Raw genomic sequence first — 26607 nt, forward strand, 5'->3', positions numbered from 1 at the left:
TAAAATTAGTCACCCTATCGGAAGATTTACTATGTACTAGATATAATTTTTGCAAATGGCTTCGTCGTGCGTCAGTCATATTTGACACTTGCAAGCTCGACTGCTTCAGTGTGCAAACAGACAAGCAGTGGAGTGCGTAAAGGCGCTGGCCCAATGGAGGCTGGTTTTGCTCGCTTGGCCTCGATAACTGCCAAATATGTATGCAATGAGACCAAATGGCAGCTTTGTTTGAAGCGCTTGAAGTACAGCGAAGTTTCAAATAGCTCAATGTTCTATTTGCTGTGCTTTTGACATTATGAATTGAATACCCCTGTCGTTCATTTTGATTCGGTTTAGCTTCTTTTGTGAATTTGAGTCGACATGAAAGTTGTGAACTTTTGTAGTGAGTGCCATTGGGGTCTTATCTTGTACATTTTTACTATTGAAAGAAAAATTCGCAATATATTTTCACAGCGTCTAGTTAACATCACGATTTAAAAATGTATTACGTATTTTGAATATGGCTAACATCTCTGTTTCCTTTTTCCTTCTAAGAATCATCTGATTGTTATGACGGCGTTCAACGTGCCCATTTGGCCATAGAAGTTTTCAAAGCCAAGCAGAACAGCAAGCAAAGCTAGTCTGTATTGGGCTAACACCAAGTTAAAATAAAGATTTTCTTCACTCAAAATCGTTTTTATTTTATTTAGTGAACAATTTTTCAAAAGAAAATTGTAAGATTAATCTTGAATTTGTATTAACAGAATTTCATTAGATGGAAATGTATGCTTATTTTACTAAAATTTTGAAGCTGCTTTTCTTGAAACTTGTTTTTGGATTATGACGCTATTGCAGCAAATGCGCGTTTTCTTTATTCAAATCTTCAATGCAATATTAACAAACAGGTATAGGGTGAGATATATTCCATTTTCTTTATTTCCAAATTATTATTGGTTCTACACATAAAAAACCACAGTTTCGCAATAGACGGTGCCAGTTTCATACATATAAATTCTTTTCGAAAATGTCAAACGTGTCTGTTAGCCTATTACACTTACTTAATTTGACATAGGAAATTGGCAATGTTTAATCAATGCGTCAACTTATTTATTGGCATTTTATTGATGCCACTCTTTGAACTTCTTTGCTACTTCTTTGTTGACATAGTGGCGCTACGATTGTGACAGCAAAAAAGTAGTAAAAGGGAGCGAAAATATAATAAGAATAATAACAATAACAATAACAGTAATAATAATAATAAGAGTAATAATACATACAAAGTCAAGTCCAAAATTAACAAGACTCATCTAAAATAGAAACGACAAAAGCTTTGTTCTGATAACTCCGAGTTTATTTATTCAGAATCGTCCCCTCTGACCTCGATACACTGTTTTGCGCGATCTAAAAGCTTTTCGAAAAAGTGTTTCAGGTCATTGACTGGAATGTCCTTCAGGATGTCGGTGCACAGCCTCTACGGACGCAAAACGTTTTCCTTTCATGGCCAAATGAAATTTTCTGAATAGGCAGAAGTCACAGGGAGCCATATCAGGCGAATACGGTGAATGATTCATGGTTAAAATGCGATTTCTAGTCAAAAAATCAGTCACAAGAGTGGATCAATGAGATGGTGCATTATGGCGCAATAAGGGCTAGCTTCCTCCTTCGCGGTATTTAGGACGAATTCGACGAATGCGATGCAACAAACACTTCAAAACGCCAAGATAGAAAATTGCATTGACGGTTTGGCCCGTTGGCACGAACTCCTTGTGGGCAATTCCCTCGAAATCGTAAAAACAAATGAGCATCGACTTAATTTTTGACTTCTCCAAACGCGATTTTTTGGGTGGTGGCTTGTCTGGGGCCTTCCAATCGGCACTATGACGCTTAGTTTCAGGTTCATGTTGGAAATACCACAATTCATCACCAGTTACAATGTTGTAAAGGAAGTTCTCGCCTCTCCAATGAGGTCTTTCGAATGTTGAATTCTGAGCAATTTTTGAACCTCAGTTAACTTGTGCGGCATGAAACGTGCGCAGACCTTTCGTAAGCCCAAAAAATCAGTTAAAATGCAATAAATTGATGTTTTGGAGATATTCAACTCCGATTCCATAATTTTCAACAATGATTTCGGTTTATTTTTGATACATTTTCGAACAATTTCTATGGAGTTTTCGGTGATTCCTGATTTTGGGCGGCCCGTATGTTCATTGTCATTTATGTCCTCACAATCACCTCTGAAACGTGTAAACCACTCTTGAATTCTGGCACGAGATAGACACTCATCGCCATAAACTTTTTTCATCAATTCAAATATTTCGGTAAACGTTTAGCCGATTTTAAAACAAAATTTGATATTAGCACTTTGTTCGAAGCTCATTTTTGTTCTGAGAACACAAGCATACTGACACTTTAGACGCCATAACTTCGCTTCCACTGAACCGAATGTCACCAAGCCTTCACTGGAAGTCAGCTAGGGATGTAACTTCCAACGTTAGTTAGTTAAAGCAAATTTGTTAAAGGCTTGTTTACATTACTTTAACCCATAAATGATTATTGCCACAATGAGGATCTATAAAGATCTACAAAAGCTTTTAAGTCATCATTTTATTTATTTTTTATTAGGTTTAATATCTATACATTTTTCCTAATAAATATTATTAATAATAATACTTTTTTTTTACTTAGCATAGTTTGTTATACGTCTCTCCTGGTAATTAAGAAAATAAATGCAAAAGCGCTTTTTTCTTTCGTTTTATCCATTAAATGTAACTATTAAAACATGAACATTTTACAGTCGCAAAGTAATGATTTGGTCTGCATTGTCAAGCAGTGGAATAATTTGACCATATTTTTTTGAAAATCGTCGGGGGCAAGCTATTTCTGTGAACGATGTCTCTTAACGACGCATGCCGAACGATTATTTACTGCCAATAATGAAAGAACATACTTCCTTCTTGAAACAAATACTTTCTTCACAAACAGGGTCTCAGCAAAATGGCGCCACGCTGAACACGACCAAAGAGAAAATTCCGATACTGCCTGATTTCTTCCCTAACAAACTGAGCCCACCCTAAGCCCACTTCTTGCTTTGAAAATCGCCACTGGGAACTGCATAAGTCCTGATTTTGTTATTCAAAGTTGTTCGGCACTCGATTCGCCTGGCGTTTTTGTTTTACTTTTGCGTTTCCAAAAAAAAAAAAAAATTATAATAATAATAATTCAAATATATTCAAGCCCTTTTATGCACAGTCGAATTAAATTTAATTCCAAATCCTACTTACATGGGTCATCCTGTATATGAAATATACGTTTATAAATTAGAAAAACTATTTGAATTTTATTGTCCATCCGTTGGCTACATACATAAGTAAATACCATAAGACATTGTTTGTGTACTTTAAGTGAACTTGCTAGTCGAAAATTCTATAAAATTAATGTTGTTGTTTCCTTTGAGTATTTATATACATACATATGTTTGAAGTGAAAACTTCTCAACGAAACCAAAACAAAAACATACAACAACTTTTTTCACTCATATTCGCTAATGACCAGATCAAAAGTAACAAGTCGAGACGTGTTTACCGAATGTGCAGAGCTGCAATTTGTTGCTTTCCGCTCTAAACTATTTTACATCTGTAGATGTTAGACACCTTGGACGGTGCAGAAAGGTGAAACGACTACTTATGTGTGTGTTAAAATCATATTTCATGAACACAAACGTGAAACAAAGAAATTTTTAAGAAGGCCAAAGAATTTTTGATCAAAGGAAATTGCACACATCTATTGTTGATAAATAAATACATATGTACATACATAAAAGAAATTGATTAATTAATACATCAAATGTAACTTAAGGCTTTGAAATAACATCCGACTGTAACCATTAAGAGTTTTGGGAAAATGAGAGCACATGGAATGAAAAAAAAAAAATACTAAACATAAATCAAGTACTTAAGTTTTACTAATGTGCACATAAATAAATAGATGAAATTAGTCATAATTCTTGCTTTTAACTACTAGATTTATGGTGCACATTTTTTAAGTATTATATAATTCACAGTCGCTTGAATTGTGAGATACCTCCTTATTTCCGTTAGAATAAAATTTGTAGAAAAAATAAGTACATTTAAAAAGGATTTGAATTACATGCATAAGTGAGCTAATAATATTTCTGTTCTAACACTAAACATCAACGGTAGAAATCCGGAGGAGGGCCAGCGCAAAGGTGACCTCTATGACCTTTGATTTTGAGCGAACGCCTGGCTTATCTTTGATACAAGAATTACCTTTGCGAAATTTGCTGAACCTAAGGCATACTGGGGTGGTAGTAGCAGTAGAGTAAAAACAACAAATAAATACAATGTATTTTGTGCAACAAATACATTGTATTTGCTTTTGATTCCGAGAATGCCAAAATCTGTAAGCAAAAATTGCCAGTTGGGAGTAATTAAAAAAATTTTACAATTTAGAGACGAAATAGAAAATAATTAACCTGTTCACTGTGCTTTGGTTTCGAGAAAAATTTTTTGTTTTGAATTACTCATTTTCTTTAAAATATTAGCCTCTTTATCGGCGCCCATTTATGACAACTTTTCCCATTTGACGTTTTTCTGCACTTAAATAATAATCCTAAATTATTTATTAATCGATATCGAGTATACCGAGGATAAAATTTTGTATTGCTAAACTGCTTTTTTAAATAACCTCGCATACCATATATGAAAATATTACAAGAAATGGGTGCAGGTTCATTAAATTCGTTTACAATTCTTATATTTTTAAGTTATTCCACACAAGTAAATTTGTACTACTGCTTTTATTTAATCGTGATTCGTGTACATACGCATATATGTACATAACTTCAAACCGATGAATGCTTACGAAATTTCTTTTCGCCACAAAATATTCGTATACACAAAGAACTCATTAATAAAGAAAACTTGCCCTTAAGCAGCATTTTACATTTTTACGAATGTTAAAAATAGTAATAAAACAGGATTTTGCGCTGAGTGACCAAAACCTCTCGCTGTTAATTTTACATAAAAGCCATTTGCGTCAAATTTGCATAACATTGGCTTATTTTAGATGAGAAAATAAATTTATTATAGTCTGAATCCGAAGAATTTTTTAGTAATAAGAGCAAAACTGAGAGTGAATATAATATCAATAAATGAATTTGCCGAAAATCAGTACACTTCAATTTTCGGCATCAAAAACCAGCAATGTAAATCCAACAATCAATTTGGGTGTGTAGCTTCAATAAGCTTAAAACGAGTACTTCCAAGCGGTAATTTAAGTTTTTGGAAAAGTAAAACGTCACATAGTTATGCCTAATGACAATGTTCATGTAATCATAAAGCTCGTATTCCAAGTTCTTTGATACTCGCCGCCAACCTCAAAGGGCTATGGATTTTCTCTCACCCATGATCATATGATACCTATACCTGTACAAATGTACATATGTACATATGCACAATATAAAAGGCCGTACATGATGATTGAGAGCTTTGTGGGTGGTCGGTTTGTTATCTAAGTACATATGAATATGAGCTTTTGGAATTAGAGCTATCAGGAATCAGAGAACACGATTAAAGTGCTAAAATGAGCGTAACTTTATCTTGATGAAAATTTAGATGAGTTATGTGAGAGAACTAAGAATAGTGTCAACATGGCGAATATTCGAAAGCAAAATTGAAAAAATTAGTTTACGCTAATGATGATGTGATGATGATGCTAATGAAGAAAATACAATAGTATAAAAAATAAGTTAATATAAAAAAGAATAGAGAGAAAGAAGTTGTTTGTATATAAAAGAATTTGTAAAAGTCTATAATTATGTGGGCACAACAGCAGCTGTTAAATTTACTGAGAGTCAGTAGGCGCACTCTTTTGCCGCAACTCTCGACCGTTAACTGTGATTGGGTACATTTGTATACAAGTTAACCCAAGAAGGCGATCAATCGAATATTTATTGTTCATAAGCGACCACCATGAATTGCTGAGCCAACATATCCATTATTATATGAAATTCTATGCTGAAAGTAAACATTAATCTGACTAATTGCAGTACAGAATTTGCGCGAAAATAACAAATATGTTCACTATGCCTAGGCAACAAGAATAACAACGATAGCAGCCCTATAGCAGTAGGATTTTAGAGGACAGAATAATTCTCACTCTTGAACAAAGTAGTTCAGTTAGCGGCATAAATACAACAAGTTTGTGCTAGTAAAGCAAAGTGTCTCTTATTAATCCGATAATAAAAAAGGGATTCAGGAAATACAACAAATAATAGTTTACACAGTATATTGGGATGGCTAAACACAAACAAATGCTTAATGCTTGCCACCCCCTAAATTTGTTCTATGCCCCAGAAATGAGTCACCTTACCTTTTTTTTATTTTTCAATATTTACAAGCGCCGCCAAGCCTTTGAAAATTACCAATTCCTTTGAGAAAAATGTACTCTTCCGCAAATTTGTATGAAATGCTTAGAGATCAATATTATTTAAAGTATTTTTTTTTTATTTTTTGTTTTTTAAAGAAATGATATCCTAAGTTTTATTTAAAAAATAATGATCTAACTATTTTTTATAGAGCCACCCTGAATACCTCCCAAAATTTATATAAATGTTAAGAATTAAAAAAAATATGAATCTCATTGTTTTTTTTTGTATAATTTTTTGGATAAGTCTGAAGCGAAAAAGGAAATTAAAGATTATCGATCTGGATACGTTTTATATCAAATTTAGGGGGGGAAAAATGAATTCAATAGTAAGCGTTGGCGGCACGTGTAAATAAAGGATTTTCCAATAACAGGTGTTAACGGTGAATGGATTGCACTATCGAGAGATGATTAACAAGTTTTTATGGCTATATTTAACAAAAAATAAAAAAAAATATAGGTATGTAATTTTTTTGGCCAAATATTAAATTTAGAAGGAGCATCAGAAAAAGAATTTGGTGTTTTTTTTGGGTCATCCTAATGCATACTTATATTTCCAGCCACCGAGAGCAGATATTAATCTTTATTGATTCTAATTAAAATGCACTCATATTATTGTGTCGTACAACACTTCTGGTTATTTCTTTAAAAAACTACTATTATAAATTGATTTCAAAAACGCTTGCACATATATATAGTTTAACAAGTATACTCGCATATGTATGTACATACCTACATACATATGTATGTATATATAATATAAACAGGTATGTACATATGTATGCATAGTCAAGAATTCAATCATTTTATAAGCATCCACGTCTTTTTGCAGATATACTAATAAATATACAAAAGATTCAATGAATCGAAAGTGAATCTCAATAATTAGCAGTGCATTGCACTGCATTCCATGGAATCGCAATCACGCAAGGTGCAAGCAATTTAGACAGTACTTTTTTAGCAAAAGCCAACAATCAAAGTATGCGAGAAGCGTTAAGAAAATATTTTCTTTCTGGTTTTTGTGCTGTTTGTTGTTTTTTGCCATCAAATTTAAACTGGATACAGCTGAAGCGTTCCAACTTCTGCCACCACTCGTTTCCTTACATGACCTCACAGTTTGTGCCTTCATAGCCAAGCCAGATACAGCCATTCATACATACTATACATATGTATGCACTTGCGTAGGTGCAAGCTCTTATATATACACACACTTATACATACATGCATACAAATATATGCAGAATGGCAGATGTAAACACGTTTTTCACGCAAGGCGAAAGACCAGGCGCAATACCGGGCCAAATGAGGTGACCAACAAGAAAGTTGGCTAGCAGTGTGGCTGTTCAATGTCTTTTCACAATCCAGTGTAATCGGCAGAAATCTCAATTGCATTTGCTATACTTTCACGCGCACTCAAAGAGGATGGATTTTTACTTTTTGTAATGGGTTGCTGTAAATATAGGCAGTTGAGTGGGTGCAGGCTTTGGACTGGCGAATATTTATTGATGTATGTACATTACGAATGTCAGTTTATGAAATATTGCAATTGGTAAATTTCCTTATGTTTTAACAAATATTGAAAAATGGGTAGATAAAGAAAACAAAGATTAAGTTAATAAACACGATGCGCGAAATTATTTATTAGCATTTATTGTAGACTTGAGTACAGTGGAGTATTTTTTAAGTTCAAGCGCATATTTTTTTTTCTAATCCAGCAGTTACACTGTTGTCTTGGTATTTTTCAATATTTGCATTCTGCCTACTATAACTATTAGGTGCGCAACTAAGTTCTCGCTGTTTTTTTTGACGAAAATACAACTTTATTCTGAAAAAATGGTTACAAGTGAATCATTGAAAGTATTGCCCATCGCTGGCTAAAACCTGCGGTAAAACTGTTCATCTTTTGAGGCTATCCACGGATCAAGCAATTTTTTGATGTCTTCATATGAATGGAACTGCTGGTCAGCTAGACCATATGCCATCGAACGGAACAGGTGATAATCGGACGGCTCAATATCTGGAGAATATGGCGGGTGGGGTAGGATTTCCCATTTCAGTGTTTTCAGGTAGGCAACGTGAGGCCCAGCGTGGTCATGCTGTAGAGTCACTTGTTCATGCCTCTCCGCGTATTGCGGCCGCATCAATTGAAGTCGATACCGATCCCCAGTGATGGTTTCGCTTGGTTTTAACAGTTCATAATAAATAACACCAACTTGGTCCCACCAAATACATAGCCGAGGCGACGACGTAGAAGCATGACCGGGCAGTCCGAGCAATGCCTCCAATTCAGCGTCTTCGAAGGTTTTTGGCCTTCCTTCACGTGGACGGTCATCAACATTAAAATCACCGTCTTTGAAGCGACGGAACCAATCTCGACACGTTGTTTCACTTAAAGCAGCGGAAAATCAACACAGCACAACCGCAAATGACGATTATTCGGCACAAAATCAGACATTTTCATAAAACCAAAAGTATATGATACCACAACAAAATCACTAAGTGTCGAATCAGTTTGTTTCTGCTCTGCTATTCTGCATATGCAGCCTTTAGCTACAGCTGTTGTCAGCTAATTAGAAACGCTCTCTTTTGATAAACGCTTGATGAGCATAATATTAAACTGTTTAAATTTACCGTTATTTTTTCGCTTAAAATCATTTGCATTGCTTTTGTTACTCTATTTACTACCCAATGCGCCTAGTTTTGTAGTTGTGTAATTGAAGTACCGTTAATATTATCCAACGCAGTGCATGGGTTACTTAGTTCAAGGTAAATAAACTGAGACGAGTAATTAGAAACAGTTGTTCAATGGAAGCATATTCGGCAAGTTGTGCTATTTTAATAGTAATATAATCGACTTTTTGGTGTGTATATATTTTAAATTGGTTGTCTAAAAGCAACTAAAATATTCGTCTTCCAGATGTGTAATGGGAAAAAGCAGCAGTGGTACACCTGCCCTGCGCAGCTCCATTTTTGACCTTCGTAAGGCTGGAAAGTCGTACAGGGAAATTTCTAAGCAAGTCAAATGCTAAAAAAATGGTTTTTCACGCCTTAAAGCATATCCAACTTTTTAAGACTGTTGACAATGTTCCACGTAAGAAAAGGCCCCGGAAAACTTCAGCAGAAATTGACCGCAAGATAGCAATCATCTCCAAAAGAGACCCAAAAACGACTTCCACTGATATCCAAAGGGAAATTCAGGATCAATATAATTTCGAAATATCCAAGAGGACAATTGCTCGGCATCTGGTCGAATCTGGACTGCATGGCAGAGCAGCACGCAAGAAGCCCCTTCTAACCAAGATACAAAGGAGACGGCGAGTAGTCTTTGCGAGATCCCATTGGTCATGGACTCCAAATCAATGGAAATATATCGTTTGGAGCGATGAAACCAAGATAAATCGCATAGGCCTAGATGGTAGAAGGTATGTTCGACGGCCAATCAACCAAGAATTCAATCCTCGCAACGTTTCACGAGTAGTGGAGCATTGTGGAGGATCAATCATGGTGTGGGGATGTTTCTGGTGGAGTGGTGTTGGCCCAATTCATACAATTGATGGAATTTTAAATAAGGAGAAATACGTTGATTTACTAAAAAATGTAATTTTGCCGTGGGCTGAGGAAAATTTGCCTGTTATATGGAAGTTTCAATAGGATAATGATCCAAAGCACACGGCAAAGTTGACGAAACAGTTTTTCGACGAAAATTCCATCAATGTTTTGGAATGGCCATCATCCAGTCCGGACTTAAACCCAATAGAGCATCTCTGGGGTGACGTTAAAAAAGTCGTGAGTGCCAAAAATATCCCAAATATGGATATCCTTTTTGGGGAGGTAAAAACGGCATGGCAAGCAATACCTGTGGCGCGCTGTCAGAATCTCATTACATCAATGCGCAATCGATGTGAGGCAGTGTTGAAGCAAAAGGGTTATAGAACCAAATACTAACATAATCTTTATGTTGATCGGATAATACATTACTGTTTCTAATTAGTTGCCCTATCCAAATCGTGCATTTCACATGCTTTAAAAAATATATATATATTTAATAAAGAATTACGATTAAATTGTTTTCCACTAGTTTTTAAGTTTATCATATGTTTAAATAAAACTGGCAAAACGTTATGAAAATACGTGTTTAAAAGGAAAATGGAAAATTTATTTTGAAACAAGTGTCGTTTCTAATTAGCTGTCAACAGCTGTATATGTAAATCCACAGAAATTAATTAAGCTGCAAACTTGACAATCAGCTCTCAAGACTGTTTTTTGCAAGGTTTTTCTTCGTGGGAATTGGTTTCGTGGCTTATTTTAGTGTTTTTGGTTTGTTTAATTATTATTAGTGACATGAAGAAAAGGCAAGCAGAAGCAATAGTTAACTTAATTGCGAAATTTGTTGCTAGAAATAGACAGTTGGAAGACGTCTACTGAGGTTGCAAAAAATTATGGCCAATACGCATGCGAAATTCGATATTACATTTTATAATAAGGCCAAAGCGATTATGGGCACACACTTTTTCTGTACTATGAATGCATAATTAATGATATTTAACAAAAATTGTTTTAGAATTATGTCTACCAAAAGAAGACCTCTAAGAAGAAAACGAAAAAGAAGTCTAAGAAAAGAGGGTTTCTTTGCCGGCGCCCGTTTTATTTAGTTTTTACTTTGAAGTTTCTTCTTACATTCGTAATAATAATTATCAATAACACAGAAAACACAGGGTTATACGGAAACAATTATTTTTATAATCTTAGACTATTTTTAGATTATTAAGTAATTTTTATGGATAATTGCTATTTAATTACGGATTGGGAGTTAAGCTCAAAAAAGTAGGTAGTCTAGTTATGTGTGAACCTATTATTATGCTATTAGCACAAAATCACATATGAGCCACTCGCCGTTCATGGCAAACGAAAGCGAGCATGTTCGTCGTCTGTATCCTATTTTAAGACTTTGATTTATTTCATCAATTTGACAGCACTTTTTCGGTGTGCTCGTGGAATCGACAATCGATCAGTCTCAAAAATCGATGCTCGCTCGTTATTTAAATAATTCGTATAACTCTACATAAATCGATAGCAAAACTTTAAATACGTTTTTCTCAAAATTATTTTTCGTGAACTGGTGATTATTGTAACTTAAAAACCGCTTGATAGATTTCAATAAAATTTATACTACTTTTGAAAACCATAAAAAGCTCGTGCCTGATCGAAAGATTTTTTTTTTTCAAAAATTTCAATTTTTTTAAACAATTAATTGAAGATTTTTTTCTCGAAAATCTGAAAAATATACCCTGAGGCCGCCATATTGATAATTTTGAAAAAAACTCCGATCAGGCACAAGATTATCTATTAATAAAACTAATTTCTCTTCTCCGATGATTGAATCTCCAAGGACTTGTGATGATCACCGCAAGGGACTTCTGGAGAAACGGGCTCCACATGAACAGCGATAATTTTTACAATTATTAATTTTTTTTTTTGTTGAAATTTTGCTAAGGTCAAGTGGAAATATGATGTAGTAATGCTATTTTTTATTTTTTTTTAAATAAAGCAATTGACTAGCAAAAAAAAAAGTTATTAAAAATCACCATTTTTTCGGGGCTCTGATTACCCCTAGCCCGTAAATCTTATCACCTGATTAGAGCCCAAATTTAACTGATGCAAATAAAATACCCACACAAATCGCAAAGAAATTAATACCAAAAGTCTAATTTGGAAGCGTTTAGTGTATTCGAAATCTAGTTTCCAATTTGCGAGAAGTTCCAATTTTTGGAGATACCTCCAAATAACGGTTATATATAAAGGAAATTAAATTGTCTATCTTATAAATAAAATCAAGCGTTACGAAGTTAAAAAAAAATATTTTTTTTGCAAAAATATTTTAAGACGACCGCCGTAGCCGAATGGCTTGGTTAGAAAAATGTTAAGATATAAATGAAGAAAATCCTCAAATATAGGTTAGGCTAGGTTGACCTGGCTGGCTGAAGCCATCACATATCTATTGGTTCTTAGTGGTACCAGATGGAGCTTGACCCTTATGTTTCCTTGTAGCAGGCTTCTTGTAATAAGCCTGCGTCTTTTGCGAATCCAAGTAAACTTTGAAGCTCTAACCCCGAGAGACATTCTAACTTCTCATATTGTAGAGTTCTTAAACATTTCATTCGGTTTCTAGTTAAGGCAGGGCAAGAACGTAGAAGGTGTTCTAGCGTTTCCCTCTCTTCCAGTTCATTGCAAAATCTGCAGCTATTATTGTTAGCAATTCCCATCTTGTATGCGTGTGCCGCTAACAAATTGTGGCCTGTCAGTATACCTATGATAGCTCTGCTTTCCTTTCTAGACAAGGCTAGTACGAATATGGCGTCTTTGTCTGCATTCTGTATACACATGATTTTCGCGGTTTTACAAGTGGCTACATTATTCCACCTCCTGTCTATCAGTGTTTTCATGTCCGCAGCGATGTTGTTGTATACCGTATTTAAAGGTTTCAGTATGTCGTTTATTTGTTCGAATTGTATGTAAACAGCGCTTTTGGTAATCTCATCTACAATTTCGTTTCCTGCAATGCCCTTATGTCCGGGTATCCAATGTCTGCGGCTAGGCTCTCCATGGCTTCCCTGGTCCTAAGAACGTTTAGATGAGTTTATTGCCGCTTGACTGTCAACGTATATATTTATGTTGGAGTTGCTCGATTTCCTTGCTAGTGCTATTTCTGCAGCCTTTCCTACCGCAAAGACTTCTGCTTGAAAAATACTGCAATGGTCAGGGAGCTTAATTGGTCACCTGATGTCCAGCTCTGCGCAATAAATCCCTGCACCTACTCCGTGCATCATTTTCGAGCCGTCAGTAAATATAAAAGTTTATCGCATAAGAAAAAAATTACAAAAAAAAAATATATATTTTTTTAGTATTTTTTAAGCAGAAGTCTTTCTTTTTTTAAAAATATTTTTTTTTTTGCATATCCCAGATGTTATTATCTACTTTTTTTCTTAAATTCAAAATTATTATTTGGCGATATCTCGAAAAGTACATGACAGGAAAAAATATTATGCGGATTTTCGGACTCAGCGTCCGAGAGAGAGAAATAGAGAAAAGCTGGCTTGGTTTTTGCATAAAAAATCATTAATTATTTTTAAACCTGTATCATTTGTGAATGTCTGTTATTAAGCAGAACATAAATTCTATCTTACTTTAATCTCAATCTTCCTTAATAGAACACTGAAAGTTGTTAAGTATTCTACAGAACCCTTCTCGCCATACATTCACCTTATTGAGCACGCACCTGAATGTATGCTTTTAATTATTAGTATATTTTTAGTTTGTATAAACAGTCGAGCTCCTTCGTCCGTGCGGATGAGCAAACGTGTCTCATCGAAAAGGACACTACGCTGACCTTGAGTGATGTGTGTAGGGTACAGCACAAACAAGGGGTAAATTATTAAAATAGATTTCCTTTCTCACTTTAATCAACAACATTATAAATATAACTGCGATTGCATGTTTGTGTATGTGTACTTATCTGTCAATATAATAGAATGAAGTGAGTGCTTGCTAGAGTAGAAGCCATTTAAATGTGAACAAAAAACTACAACAAAAAAAGATAAAAATAGTACAGCGCTTAAAGGTTCAAAGGGAAAAAGTAGGGAAATAAAAATAAAAGGTGGTGCGGTGCGTTAATGCTGATTATCAGCGTGAGTTGAGTGCAATCCACTTTGTGTTAGGTTGTTATTTTGTTGATGCAATGTGATCGTGACCGTTGAGCAGTGAGCAGTGAAAGTGTGTAGATTAAATGCTTTCAACAGGCCTTGGAAAACAATACAAACATATTTGTGTCATAAACTGATAGCTACCAACATTTGAGAGAAAATAATATGAATCGAAATTTTGATTTTGAGTATTCCTTCAATAGGGTAATAAGTATAATTGTATGAGCCTTTTTATTTAGTAAAATTTATTATGATATATCGCAAAATCTAAAGCAGTCAGACGTTGAAGAGTTCATAAATTATGGACATTTTTCAATTTTCTTTGATGAACCTCACTAAAAACAAAGATAAACGACCGTTTCTGTTCGCAAAAATGCGTGAATATAATTTGGAAGATTTTTTCATTTTATTATTTGAAATCAGTTGTCCATTTTAATAAATCCACATCTGATGGCGTCGCGTAAATCATTAACACTAAGCATACTAAAGGGTGATCTGATTGAAGGTACTTTTTCCAATAGATCTTTTTATGACAGATCACATTTGAAATCCATAACTTTTTTCAGTATTCATTGACATTTCATCATGTAACGACTTACGCCTCAACAACGTTTAAAAAACGTACAACTGTATCACGAAAATCGACGCCCTGCGAAAAGTGTTTATCGTGCGCTCGGGCCAACTTATGGTGTTCACCGATGAGGTCCATTTTCGGCTTAATGGCTACGTCAATAAACAAAATTGTCAAATCTGAGCTTAACCCGAAGCCCAAAGCCATTCAAGAATAGTTATTACATCCATTAAAAATAACGTTTGATGCAGCTTTTGGGCTGGAGGAATCACCGGCCCATATTTCTTTAAAGACAAGGTTAGCGCCAATGTAACAGTGCATGGCGAACGCTATCGCGCCGTGATAAACCACTTTTTGATGCCGGAAATTGAAGCCCGCGATCTCCACAACATTTGGTTCCAACAAGACGGCACGACTTGCCATACAGCCCGTGAAACACCTGTCGAAGTTTCGGTGAGCAATTTATCTCTCGTCTACCAAGATCGTGTCAAATCACACCTTTGGACTTTTATTTGTGGGGTATGTAAAGTCGAAATGCTTTGTGGATAAATCAGCTTCGATTGCGGAAGCCAACCTTACTAAAGTCATTCACGAGATACCAACCGAAGTCCTCCAGCGAGTCATTCAAAATTGGTGTTTACGGATGCTTGAATTACGGCGCAATTGCGGCCAACATTTAAAGGGGATTATCTTTAAAAAATAGATCTCATGAATGGTTCTACGCAAAAATAATAAAGATTGCCCAATTAATTTGAGTTTCCGTTGCTTTATTTTAATTCAAAATCCGTTACCTCCAAATTCATCATCCTTTATTAGTGACACTCTGTCCCAAATGCTAGAAAAAGTAGTCGAGAATTGGCGCTGAAGTATGACATACCTCAGGAGCCCCTGTTGTTGTTTTGGAAAAACATAAAATGCACCCAAAAAGTTTTTAAGCCAGCTGCAGAAGTGATGGTACTACATTCAGATACGTTTGGACGGTTCCGCGGTAGCGCAGACTTGACACTCGTGGTAAAATCTCGATTTTCTTCATTTTGTGATAAAAGTTAATTTTTGAGCTTTTCTCCTGAAAATTACGCTTTCCTAACTTATAAGCCCGCTGCCGAGATTTGGCTCTAAATTAGTTACAATATATAGTATCCCCACTACTTCAAACTCAGTCTCAGTCTATTAAAAGTCAACTCAAATTCTTTGCATTACTATTAAAATATTATTACATATTTCAGACATTTTTAATGTTATATTTTAATAGGCATAATTTCCATACACTTGTTATGCATACACATATATGTATGTATGTATATACATATGTACGTATAACTACTATATTTCCATATATAATACATTAAATGATAGCGCTGAAAAATGTAAGCAGCTTACATTGCAATGTAAGCTCCCTGCTAATGATGTTCAACCAACACCGCAGCACTGCCCACAAATGCATGTATTTACATACTCGTAGACATGTATATGTGTATGTATGCATCTTCATTCATTTCGGCTCTGCCTACTCGCTGGCCTCATTTATGACATGCATACATATAAATATATTTTAAAATGTTCGTTTCGCTACTCCTTTGTTTCCTCCTCCTCGTCACTATCGCCGCCCGATGAGTCCTCAAGTGTAATCTCCGCCAATTCTTGTTCCTCCTCGACGTCACTACCTTCCATGGCATCGACCAGTGTTACACTTTCTAATTTATTACCACTTGACTTCATTGCCACCTTTTGTTCTTTAGCTTTTGGCAAGCCAACAGAAATGACAGCCGTTGTTGAAGTGGTCCCAGGTGATACGCCAGAAGAGGTTGAGGATTTCGCTTCACCAGTATTTGTAAGTTTCTCGCCAAACATCGGATTGTCGAAGGCGCGCTCTCTCACCTGCCCGCTTTCGGCATCGTAACCCATAACGATGCCATCTGTCACGTCTGCCTCTACACCACCAGATGTAACATTATCAAAGCGCGCAAACATTACGGTGGACCGTAGCAGGAATGCACGCCATCGACGGGGATCATAAACCCACTGTGGCACGTAGCGCAGATAACGATGATCGGGCGCATAGTGTGCGAAAATCACCAGCGCAACCACCGAGACAAACATCAGACATAGAATGATGAGCAGCATGGAGCCAATTGTTATGTTCGGATTGTACGGGCGACCAGATATTATAATTTCTAATTGGTGTGGCTCTTCGAAAAGTTTTTTCCATTCGTTGCTTGCATTTAATTGCGTTACAAACTTCACGCTTTTTTCGCTGTACCCATTGCGATCGACGATAATCGCCTCCAAAAAATGTCCATATGGTTCCGCGTTTACGTAGTTAATGTGATAATCCAAATCGGCCGTGAGTTCCTGCTCCTTAATAGCACCTGCAATCACTTTGCGCAACTTATTTAAATTCATCTCGCTGCAGTACTCCATTTTGAAGGACAATACAGAACCACAAATCGGACAGCAGCTGGCAAGGGGCGTTACCGGCACTAGACAATGCGGTCGCTCGCACGTTTCAAGCACATTCTTACAAATGGGCTCAGAGAACATTAACGAATCCATGTGACAACCGCAGGTATCTTGGTGATAGTACTGAGCCGTTGTATCCAGACTGTTTTTGAACAGCAGCTGCCCAATATCAGTATGTAATAAATAATTCAAGTAGTTACTCGATATCAGTGAACCTGCCAAATTCAGATGACCCATCCTTAAATAAGCGAAATTCTCTAAATCAACGGAAATCGGTCCAGTACGCGGCATTACAACGGTCTCATTGTCGCACGGCACACGTTCGAAGTGAGGTGTGGCGGTATTTTGGACGTCCTGCGAAGGACTTACCCAGCTGCTTGGATCATACCACTTCCTTGTTATGGGAGTTTTCAAATACGCACGGCGACTGCGTCCATTTTCACATTCTCGCTGCTGCAATTCTCCGCCAAACGTGATAGTTGACTCATCGTTGAGTAGAATGGCACCGTCGCGTGGCAATACAAATCCACTTATGTCTACTTTGGCTGGAAGTGGCAGCACAGCTGGATAGGTTTCTGGGAAAATGATTTCTTCAAGAGCGCAAGGCAGATACCCAGATTCCCAGGCGTCAGCGCTATCGAAGCCAGGATTTCCAAGAAGTCTCTTGTTGCTGGCGCTCTCCGAGGCGGCTATCAATAGCATAAATAGTTTTAGAATAATTATTTTCATTTTTGATGAAAACACTTTGAGGCGAAATCACAAACTGAATTGAAGAAATTGAATGAAGTAAATTGTGGCCGTTTTGTTGCATAAAGGGGGCGTACAAAAAACGAGTGATAGAAGAGCCAGCCACGGCATTTAATGGAGACAAAGAGGAAGCGCATTCGCTCTGCTATTATCAATATTTTTAGTAAATAAAATACTTTAGCAACTTGGTAATCGCAATTAAAAGAGATCGACTTATTAGAAGTGGTTGCAGAGGGCAAAAGTAACAAAGAAAACCATAAATAAAACTAATTTTTTAAATTTTAATTCAGTTATTTATTTCGGTTTATGGCATTAGCAATCTTACAGTTTAAATACTAAACAGTAAGTTAAGGGGTTATACGCAGTTATGAAGCAAATAAAAGACGGGTTGTCAAGGATTTATCCTGAAGAAACTTCAGAATATTTTAATTTGAAAATTTTTGGCGGTTATAAAAGCATCCTTCAAGAACGTAACAAAATTTTTTATTTATGAAAATGTTGATTATAGAGCGCGCTGCAGGCGATTTCTGGAACCTCCTTTAAAAAAAGACGATTTACGGTGTACATCGTAACTCAGGATTGGATTATCTGAAATCAAAAAACCAAACAAATTTTGTTAATATATTAGATTATCTAGTAATTAATCGTTCGGCTAATCAAAATAGTGAATTTTCACAAAATGGCAGCTTTTAAAAGAAATGATTTCGATTTTTACGTTAAAATTTGGCCGTAAATTGATTATAAAATGGAAAATAAGTATCAGATTTACAAAAGGAACGATTAATTACTAGAAAATGTATCTTTAAAGATTGGGTTAAAACGGTTGACCGATCAAACAAGCCGTTTTCGAGATATCGTGTACACCGACTTGAAAAATGCCGTTTTGAAAAAAACACGTTTAAAGTTTCAATACCTACCTTAAAACGTGCCGAGGCATCTCTACATATTTAGGTATAACTCCGAAAGTATTGCTTAGATCTACTTCAAATTTCGTGCGTATACTTTTGAATATATGTACATTACAAAAATGCAATAAAAAAATCGATTTTTTTGAAAGTCATAACTGCGTATAACCCCTTAAATGAAACTAACAGAACTTCAATTAAAATTTATTCAGTCCATGAAACACATCTCGCAGACTAGACCCACGGATTACCATATACTTAGTCAAGTTAATCATGTAAATATTATATTAATATAAAAAACAAAAAATCATATTTTCATTCGAAATGGCCACCATTTGCTTTTACTCAAGCCTTCATACGATTAGGCCATTCAGCTATTGCAGCACGCCCGGCTTCCATAGATATTGACGTCGCTGCTCGAACTAAAGATTGTTGGAGACTCTTCAAATTTCTGTGAGGTCTTCGACAGGCCATGTTCTCCAATTCTGACTATAAACTGTAGTTCAATGGACTCAGATTTGGACTTCCAGACGGCCAATTTTATGCGGCTATGAACCCAGAAATATTGTTTTTAAGCCACCACTGGGTGGTTTTTATCTTATGCGCTCTCCACTGAAGAGAGTGATGCTCAACTGCTTCACTACGCCTTCTAAGACATCCTCCTCGTACACTTTTGTCCCGGTCTTAACCCCTTAATCGCAGAAATTAAGAGATGTAACGCCTTTAAAAGACTCTCCCCACCCATCCAAAACGAAGGCTGGATGGTGGCCACGTTAAGTTCTTGGAACAACATTTTTTGCGTCTTTAGAAGTTATAGCATATATTTTGGCAGATTTTTGCAAATTCTTTCTTGTACAGCTTCTATGGCTGCACTGGTTCGAACCACGCGAGGACGACCACTTTCCGTCTGTCGCTTCATGCGTTAGGGAAAAACGGTTAATCGTGCGGTAAACAAATATTCTCGAAATATTAAGCTTTTTCAGTAATTCGTAAATCCCACTTGCACTTTTACCACACTTTTGTAATGCAATCACTGCTATGCAATTTACCTTAGCTCTCCACTCCTTTGCTAACAAGCGAAATTTGACACGAAACTGAGTATAGTTTATGAGTAGACAATGCATACGAATACGAAAAAATAACGGAACTTTTTCTGCGCGTTTGTGATACTAAATATAATTAAAATGAAATTCATTTATTGCTCAAACTAATAACAAAAATAATCGGGAGCGGATGTAAATATAAATCTTGAGGAGAAAACATTTATATCAAATATCTTTGAAACGTGATTAAATTCACTAAGATATCTTAAATAAAACGGAGAGTGGAAACGTAAAGTTGTGTAAGGAACATATAAAACCTCAAGACGACCAGAGCAATCAAGGCCAACAGAGATTAGATCAAAGACAAACATTAAAGACTGGACAGTTCTTCTATTTTCCAGCGATGTCAAACTAATAAGCCTACAGCGTGTATTATAAGATGGAAGATGAGTTCTGAAAAATAAAGAAGTTAAAGATTACGATTGAATATTCTTCTGTGTAATCCTTTGATTACACGAGCATGACAGCTATAAATTGGGTTCCAAACAAACGAAGTATATTCTAACTGACGCCGGGCCACCGTAGCCAAATGGGGTGCGTGACTATCACCACGTTGGTGCATAGGTTCGAATCTCCGATTTCTAATAGCGGTTGCCCCTCGACAGGCAAAAATGGTAAACCTCCGATTCTATTTCTGCCATGAAAAAGCTATTCATAAAAAAGCCATTTGCCGTTCGGAGTCGGCTTAACGATTCAATTAGTGGTGCCATACCTTAGTTATAACCATAAGCATAGCAATCAGCTGTTCTGATCAAACATATGGGTATCGCTGTAAACGATTATAGGTGCCGCACCATAACACGATACAAATTTGAATATTAGAAATGAACGCCACAACGTTTCCAAATTATGGAAATTTACTTTGAAAAAAAAAATAAAATAAGTTCACAGAGTTCGTGAAGTTCATAGAGCGAAGTGTTGGAGAAGATGCCAGAATACCGATTCGTCGTCGTTTTCAACTTGGTGGCCTTTGTTCTACGACTGGACGTGGAAAATTTAACGTAAGCGATCTTGGCTTGCGTGAAAAAAAAAGAATTGAAACCATATGGCCTTCGTTTGCGTTGCATTTCTGTTGATTGGGTTCATTTAGATTTATTATTCAGATTTAGTGGCGAATCAAAGAGAAAAATCAACACCTCCCGCAAATGACGATTATTCGCCACAAAATCAGACATTTTCACAAAACCGAAAGTATATGATACCAAAACAAAATCACTAATGTGTCGAAGGTTTATGACGTTTAGGTTATGTTAAGGGGGTAGTATGGTTAATTCGGTGTAAAACAAGCATATTTTTCGAAATTTTTTTTGTCGACACAGTTGATTTATTCAAAATTTTAAAATTACTTCATTATAAAGTCATATTTAAAGAATATTGTGTGAAATTTTCATTGATTTTTATGAAGAAATGAGTTGGTGGCAGCGAATCTTCGCGGACGTCTCATAAAAAAGTTTTATTGCGGTGTCCCTCAGAACTCATTACTGGATCAACTAAAATCAAAAAACCAAATTGATTTCATCAGCTAATAAAGTTTCGCAGGTAACAACGTCGAATTTTTTTTTTTTTTTTTTTTTAATTTTTTAAAGCGCTTTGAAGTCAAAACACCGATTTTTCATAAAAAAAACTTGAAAACTTTGTTGTTTTAAAATATGACAAAATTAAAAAAAAAAACTCGACGTCATTACCTCGTGAATAAAGTAAAGAAACAAAAAAACCAAATTTGAAAAGAATCGGTGCAGTAGATATGAATCTACAGTGGACACCGACCGTAAAAAAGGCAAGTTTGAGAAAAACGCGTTTAAAGATTTTCGGCAGCGTGAAATCCGGTTGGAGAGCTAGATACTTAATCCTTTGTGTCTTCGTCAATTTTACTCTAATGCACTTCAAACTTTCACACAATAATCTTAAGATGTTATAGAATAATTTAAAAAAAAAAAAAAATGAAAAAAAAAAAATACCATACTACCCCCTTAAAATCGACTAGCACACACTGCTGGCGGCATCTATTGACAAACAGCAGGGCACTTAGTTGCGCACCTAATAATTAAAAAATAAATGTCATGAAATTATCTACCAGAGCCATTAGAAAAAAATTGATTTCAACAATATTTCTGCTTTGTATTACTATTTTAAGTTCTCAAGCTCGTAAAATAATACCCGATACAAACTGTACCCAACTAATTGTAATTTTTCTTTACATCAAATTAGGTTGTATGCGTACAATGTTTCCTAAATTCAAAATTAAATTAAATCTAATTCTAATGAAATTGTATGTTATGCACCGCGAATGTGTACTATGTTTTTAATTAAATTTTTGTATGCCCATTTTTAATTTGTCTGCAAATTTATTTCTTAGATAAATGTCTATTTCGTCTATCGTTTGCATACGTATACATTTATTTTTCCCTTTGTTAATTCTATTGTTACCCTTATCAGTATTTTTTTCACTGGTTTACCAGTTTGAAAGCCATCAGATATAATATGGTATTTCCAACAGTTTTAACGCCACTGTTTTATTGTATATACAACTGTCAGACGTCTTCAATCACTTTGCTTTGGTTCACATATTTGCCTCCCATATTATACATTTCATTGATTATTTTCGTGTGCTTAGAGTTGGTGGCATCGGTGTAATGAACGCGGCTTCTACGCTTATTGTTTATAATCAACACGATTAATTTCATGAGTGCAGTGCAAGTGACGAAGTTGCGTATTATTAGATGTTGGAATTTATATATACATAAATAATTTCGTTCGTGTCTAGATAAATATTAATAAAGAGTTTTGCATGTACAAAAATGGTTAAAAATAAATCAAACAACGTTAACGCTGCTGATGCCTTGTATCAAGGAGTTTATAAAGCTTTGCGTATATTAGTTCACTTAACGGCGGCTGTGCAATTCTCCTATGGCATCTACTATGATTATAATTATGTAAAGTTTCCCGAAACGACGAATATGAATGCTAACTTTGGAGGAAAATTCAGATTCCTAACATTTCTGGACGCGGTAATTTACTTATTATATTCAATTAAAAACATTAAACTTCTACCGCTTGTGCAGGATATGTAATAATATTTTGCCAATAGCACGGTGAAAGCTTAAAAAACAAAAAGTCATAGGCTATCTTATCAAATCTACATCTATAGTAAATTTTATGAAAATATGTGTAATTTATTAGCTTTGATGGTAGTTATGTATATACTTTGTAAGGCGCATGTGAAAAAAATTCGGGGAGTACCAATGGATACCCATTGACCCCAGTATTGATAATCTATATAAGCAAAATGATTTTTTTTCACCGTTCAAAAGTTATTCACAAAACACTTTCATACTGTTGCTCATTTCTATAGCTAAATACACGAAAGTAAATATGGTTTGGGGTTAAACTTCACCTTTTCTTTACACACGTAATATATTTACCCATAATTTATTAATATATTGTTAATGCGAGGCTTGAGTGCCGAACAAAAAACTATCCAAATGATAAACGGTATTGCCACTCTATTGTCATCTATATTAATGACATGTTTAGACAACTGATAATTTTTATTGGGATCATTAAATTTTTTAAATCTAAACGCTCTGTTCCTCGAAGTCGTTCATGGCTCAAACCTATGACGCTTTTTTGTAGAAGACAATATTTTAAATATTATATATTTCAAAATTTTCTCGTTTTTTCTATAGTGCCTATATTTTGATATGTCTGTATATCTGATCTGTGAAAATTTGGATGAAAAATCGCTGCGCAATCTATAGGGACTTGTGAAAATACCAATGAGCATTCTCAATTTGTCCTTAGGGAAGTTTATGAGATGCTTAAATATCGTTTGATAACCATGCGGTAGTGTCCGGGTTCGAAAGCCCGTCTATGAAACATTAAACGTTGGAACAAGTTTTTCTGTTGTTGTTGTAGCAGCATAAACATTCCCCATACTTACATACGGTGAATGCTGCTGGAGTGACAGTCCTTGGCCGGATATAAATCCGGGTCGTTTCGGTAACGTAGAACCGACTGTCGTGGAAACGAGAGAGTTTTTCTAACAGCGGTCGCCTCTCAGCAGGAGATGGCAAACTTCTGAGCGCATTTCTTCCATGAAAAAGCTCCTCATGAGCAACCATTTGTCGTTCGGAGTCGGCATAAAACTGTAGGCCCCTCTATTTGTGAAAAAAAAAAAAATCGAGGCGCATACCACAAATTGGAGGAGGTACGTCAATGGATTTCTGCCACGGAAAATTTTATTGCGAAACTATTTACCGTTTAAAAATGGCATAAATACAGGCAACTGTAGGCAAATCTATTATTGCTTCCAATTGAAATAGTTGAAGCTTGAAAACAATGTATTTTTCCACTTCACTTCTTTTCAATTAAGTGTCTCAAGTCTCAAGTCTGTGATATTACGATCTTACATACTACAGTCCAAAATTTTGTATGTTTAATGGATAATAGAATACAAGAAACTATTGGAGATAACATTCAAAAAACAATATGAAAGTTTTTCTGTGCAGAGAAAATAAATATAGGGTTTTCCAATAACATGAGTTACAGGTGAATGAATTACGCTATCGAGAGATCATTAACGATTGTTTATTGCCGGAATTAGATGGTATTGATCTAGGCAACGTTTATTTTCAACAAGACGCGCTACGTGCCACAAGCAACGAAACCATTGAAGTTTTATGGGAAAAGTTTCCGGAGCGTGTTATCTCTCGAAGAGGTGATCACAATTGGCCACCGAGGTCTTGTGATTTAACACCTTGTGACTTTTTTCTTTGGGGCCACGTGAAAGAGAAGGTCTACTCCCACAGCCCATGGTCGATTCAAGACCTCAACGATGGAATTCGTGAGGCTATCGAGGACATAGGGCAGCCACTTTGCAATTCGGTTATGGAAAATTTCATGAAAAGGATATTGTCCTGTAAGCGTGGTCGTGGTGGTCATTTGCCTGATGTTATTTTCCACTATTAACGGGATACCTTCCTTTTTATAATGAAATAAGATGAAAAATAAACATAAGCAAATGAACTGATCTTCCATTTTCAAGAAATTTAAAGTTTTTAAGTTTACAACGAGAATAGGAGGAATGCAACGGATCAGAAAAATTGAGAGGTTTGACGGCGAAAAGTAGAAATTTCTTTTTTACTCATTCAGTGCTAACAGCATGAGTATCATTATGACGAAAGAATTTTTCAAGGCGTTATGAGTGTAGCGGTTATAAGACAGTACAAAGGCTGTTTTGAGACTTGGTGAATGTCATATGAGCGCGCATTTTTAATGTTTAACGATAACCTATTACTAGCACGCCAACTAACGAGATTATTTAAAAAGGTGCTGACAATAAAGGACATCAAAAGCAGAGTTTATTCTTCGAAAGAGTTTAAGATCAGCGAATAATAGACTTCTTCTTCTTCTTAATTGGCGCGATAACCGCTTACGCGATTTTCGCCGAGTTTAACAAAGCGCGCCAGTCGTTTCTTTTTCGTGCTAACCGGCGCCAATTGGACAAACCAAGTGAAGCCAAGTCCTTCTCCACCTAATCTTTCCAACGCAGAGGAGACCTTCCTCTTCCTCTGCTACCACCAGCTGGTACCGCATCGAATACTTTCAAAGCCGGAGCATTTGTATCCATTAGGACGACATGACCCAGCCAACGTAGCCGCTGGATCTTTATACGCTGCGCTAGGTCTATGTCGTCGTAAAGCTCATACAGCTCATCGTTCCATCATCTTCGATATTGGACCGTTGCGAACGTGCAAAGGTCCAAAAGTCTTACGCAGAATCTTTCTCTAGAACACTCCAAGCGTCGCTTCATCGGATGTTGTCATCGTCCAAGCTTCTGCGCAATACGTTAGGACGGGCATGATGAGAGTCTTGTAGAGTGTTAGTTTTGTTCGTCGAGAGAGGACTTTACTGCTCAGTTGCCTACTTACTCCAAAGTAGCACTTGTTGGCAAGAGAGATTCTACGTTGGATTTCAAGGTTGACATTGCTATCGGTGTTAATGCTGGTTCCTAAATAAACGAAGTCTTTTACAACCTCGAAATTATAACTGTCTACAGTGACGTGGGTGCCGATACGCGAGTGCGCCGACTGTTTGGTTGAAGACAGGAGGTACTTCGTTTTGTCCTCGTTCACCACCAAATCCATTCGCTTTGCCTCTTTATCCAGTTTGGAGAAGGCAGAACTAACAGCGCGGTCATCGGCATACGCCAACAATTGTACGCTCTTATAAAATATTGTGCATGAGCGATTAAGTTCTGCGGCTTGCACGATTCTCCAACATCAGGTTAAAGAAGTCACACGACAGTGCGTTACCCTGTCTGAAACCTCGTTTGGTATAAAACGGCTCGGAGAGGTCCTTCCCTATTCTGACGGCGCTGCTGGTGTTGAGCAACGTCATCTTGCAAAGCCGTAATAGTTTTGTGGGGATACCAAATTCAGACATCGCGGCATACAGGTAACTCCTTTCCGTACTGTCGAATGCAGCTTTGAAATCGACGAAAAGATGGTGTGTGTCGATTCTCCTTTCGTGGGTCTTTTCCAAGATTTAGCGTATTGTAAATATTTGGTCGATGGTAGACTTTCCAGGTCTAAAGCCACACTGATAAGGTCCAATCAGTTGGTTGATGGTGGGCTTCAGCCCTTCACACAATACGCTCGCTAGAACTTTGTAGGCGATATTTAGAAGACTAATTCCGC

The 26607-nt window shown here is 36.1% G+C and overlaps 2 protein-coding genes across 6 annotated transcripts in view; one reads left to right on the plus strand and one right to left on the minus strand.

Annotated features, from left to right (window-relative positions):
* LOC129247907 (androgen-induced gene 1 protein) overlaps nt 1–26607 on the plus strand; it is a 47399-nt gene that overhangs the window by 15325 nt on the left and 5467 nt on the right. The window contains exon 1 of one of the 5 annotated variants that reach the window (XM_054887268.1): nt 22495–22917. The exons of the other annotated variants lie outside the window; for them this stretch is intronic. Within the exon in view, the coding sequence (XP_054743243.1) occupies nt 22708–22917 (210 nt within the window). The 5' untranslated portion in view covers nt 22495–22707. Of the gene's footprint in view, nt 1–22494; nt 22918–26607 lie in introns of those variants that run through there. 5 annotated transcript variants of the gene reach the window in all.
* Nucleotides 16207–17883, minus strand: LOC129247906 (protein amnionless). The gene has a single exon (XM_054887267.1). It carries the CDS (start codon nt 17881–17883, stop codon nt 16264–16266), a length of 1620 nt encoding a protein of 539 aa, XP_054743242.1. The 3' UTR covers nt 16207–16263.

Source organism: Anastrepha obliqua, chromosome 5, assembly GCF_027943255.1.
Source record: "Anastrepha obliqua isolate idAnaObli1 chromosome 5, idAnaObli1_1.0, whole genome shotgun sequence".
Taxonomy (NCBI): domain Eukaryota; kingdom Metazoa; phylum Arthropoda; class Insecta; order Diptera; family Tephritidae; genus Anastrepha; species Anastrepha obliqua.

Excerpts from the sequence above, each read along its gene's own strand:
- LOC129247906 (XM_054887267.1), bottom strand. The coding sequence starts at position 17,883 with ATGAAAATAATTATTCTAAAACTATTTATGCTATTGATAGCCGCCTCG.